Source organism: Histoplasma capsulatum, genomic scaffold, assembly GCF_000149585.1.
Source record: "Histoplasma capsulatum NAm1 scaffold_188 genomic scaffold, whole genome shotgun sequence".
In the NCBI taxonomy this organism is placed as follows: domain Eukaryota; kingdom Fungi; phylum Ascomycota; class Eurotiomycetes; order Onygenales; family Ajellomycetaceae; genus Histoplasma; species Histoplasma mississippiense.
The window spans coordinates 1-1,382 of NW_001813794.1; the positions used below are offsets into that span (position 1 = coordinate 1).

Sequence of the window (1,382 nt, forward strand, 5' to 3'; positions counted from 1 at the left end):
GATATCCACTCAGTCAGGCCACACAATACTCATTCTCGACAAAGAGCTTTACTCCTTCCCATGGGAGTCCCTCAATTGTTTGCGCGGATCCTCTGTTTCTCGAATGCCATCTCTACATCATCTGAAAGTCACGCTGTCAAACCTCCAAGCCAACAATGATCTTGGAGAGCGGTTTGATGGATTCCGCATTGACCGAAATCTTGGCTCATATATTCTCAACCCCGGAGGGGTCACCCGTGATGTGCCCCTCACCCATGATATCACTTGACCTCTGTACCCTCTGACTCCATCTTCCCCCTCTCTGCCTCCTGATATATCCCTCGCAGCCAACAAAACATCTCCACCAGCTGGTTGTGCTCGATGCCCTGCCCCTCAACCTTCTGTCCCAAAAATTCAATCACCGCCTCCTGATCATCTGCATCCACATTGAACTCTCTCAGCCGCTGTGACACCCATACATCATCATTGCCACCGTCGGGATCCAAAATCCCCTGTACGGACACTGCCTCTGTGTCTTCCGGCTGTTGCATATGGACTGCGGCATCCCGCATCGGAAGCACCCGGAATACTGTGTGTATTTGATCTTGCTCCGCACTGTCATCATCCATCTCTTTGCCTCCTGGCTCTCCTCGTGGGGACACTGGTACAGCTCATGGTCAAACTCCCTCCCGCTTGCAATTTGCACATATCAAACACTGATCCTTCCACCTCTGCGCCTCTTCCACTAAAACCTCCTCATCCATCAATGCCCTCTGCCCTCGCTGCTGATGTGTGATGATGAACCAGCCTTGATGGACATACTGTTTGTGGAATGTCTGTCTGATTGTTGATGGGATGCCTCTGATGTCTTCACTGATTACCCTTCATTCTGATTGCCTGTGAACGTGTAATCCGCCTCCTTCATGGGGCTCACCACGGCCCACTCTCCCACCATCTGGCTTGCTTGGTTCCTGGCCAGAATGTCGGATGCATTGGCGTCCAGTCGCAGCGCCTTGTGCACCACCATGAACCGTGCCACCTTGATGATCCGTGACAATATTGGTGGGTAGCTCTCCGCGTCGCGCCATCCATACTCCCCCCGTCCTAGCACCGCCAACGCGTCTACCAGCGCGCACTCATAATCCTCCACCTGAACCCGCTGGTCCAGCAGCTCAATTCAAAAATCCAAACATGCCATCTGGATCTTGGTTGATTTGAACTTATCTTCTTCTTGATCCGTGACAATATTGGTGGGTAGCTCTTCGCGTCGCACCATCCATACTCCCCCCGTCCCAGCACCGCCAACGCGTCTACCAGCGCGCACTCATAATCCTCCACCTGAACCCGCTGGTTCAGCAGCTCAATTCAAAAATCCAAACATGCCATCTGGATCTGGGTTGATT

General features: G+C 52.6%; 2 protein-coding genes across 2 annotated transcripts; both read right to left on the reverse strand.

Moving 5' to 3' along the window:
* Positions 1-260: 260 nt before the first annotated feature.
* Positions 261-551, reverse strand: HCAG_09298 (predicted protein; the record flags this gene model as incomplete). The annotated part of the gene is made up of 1 exon (XM_001535727.1): positions 261-551. One exon carries the CDS (start codon positions 549-551, stop codon positions 261-263), a length of 291 nt encoding a protein of 96 aa, XP_001535777.1.
* A 305-nt stretch (positions 552-856) lies between these two features.
* On the reverse strand, positions 857-1,129 carry HCAG_09300 (predicted protein; the record flags this gene model as incomplete). Its single annotated transcript, XM_001535728.1, has 1 exon — positions 857-1,129. A coding segment is annotated over one exon (273 nt), but the record flags the coding sequence as incomplete, so codon positions are not given.
* Positions 1,130-1,382: the final 253 nt, after the last annotated feature.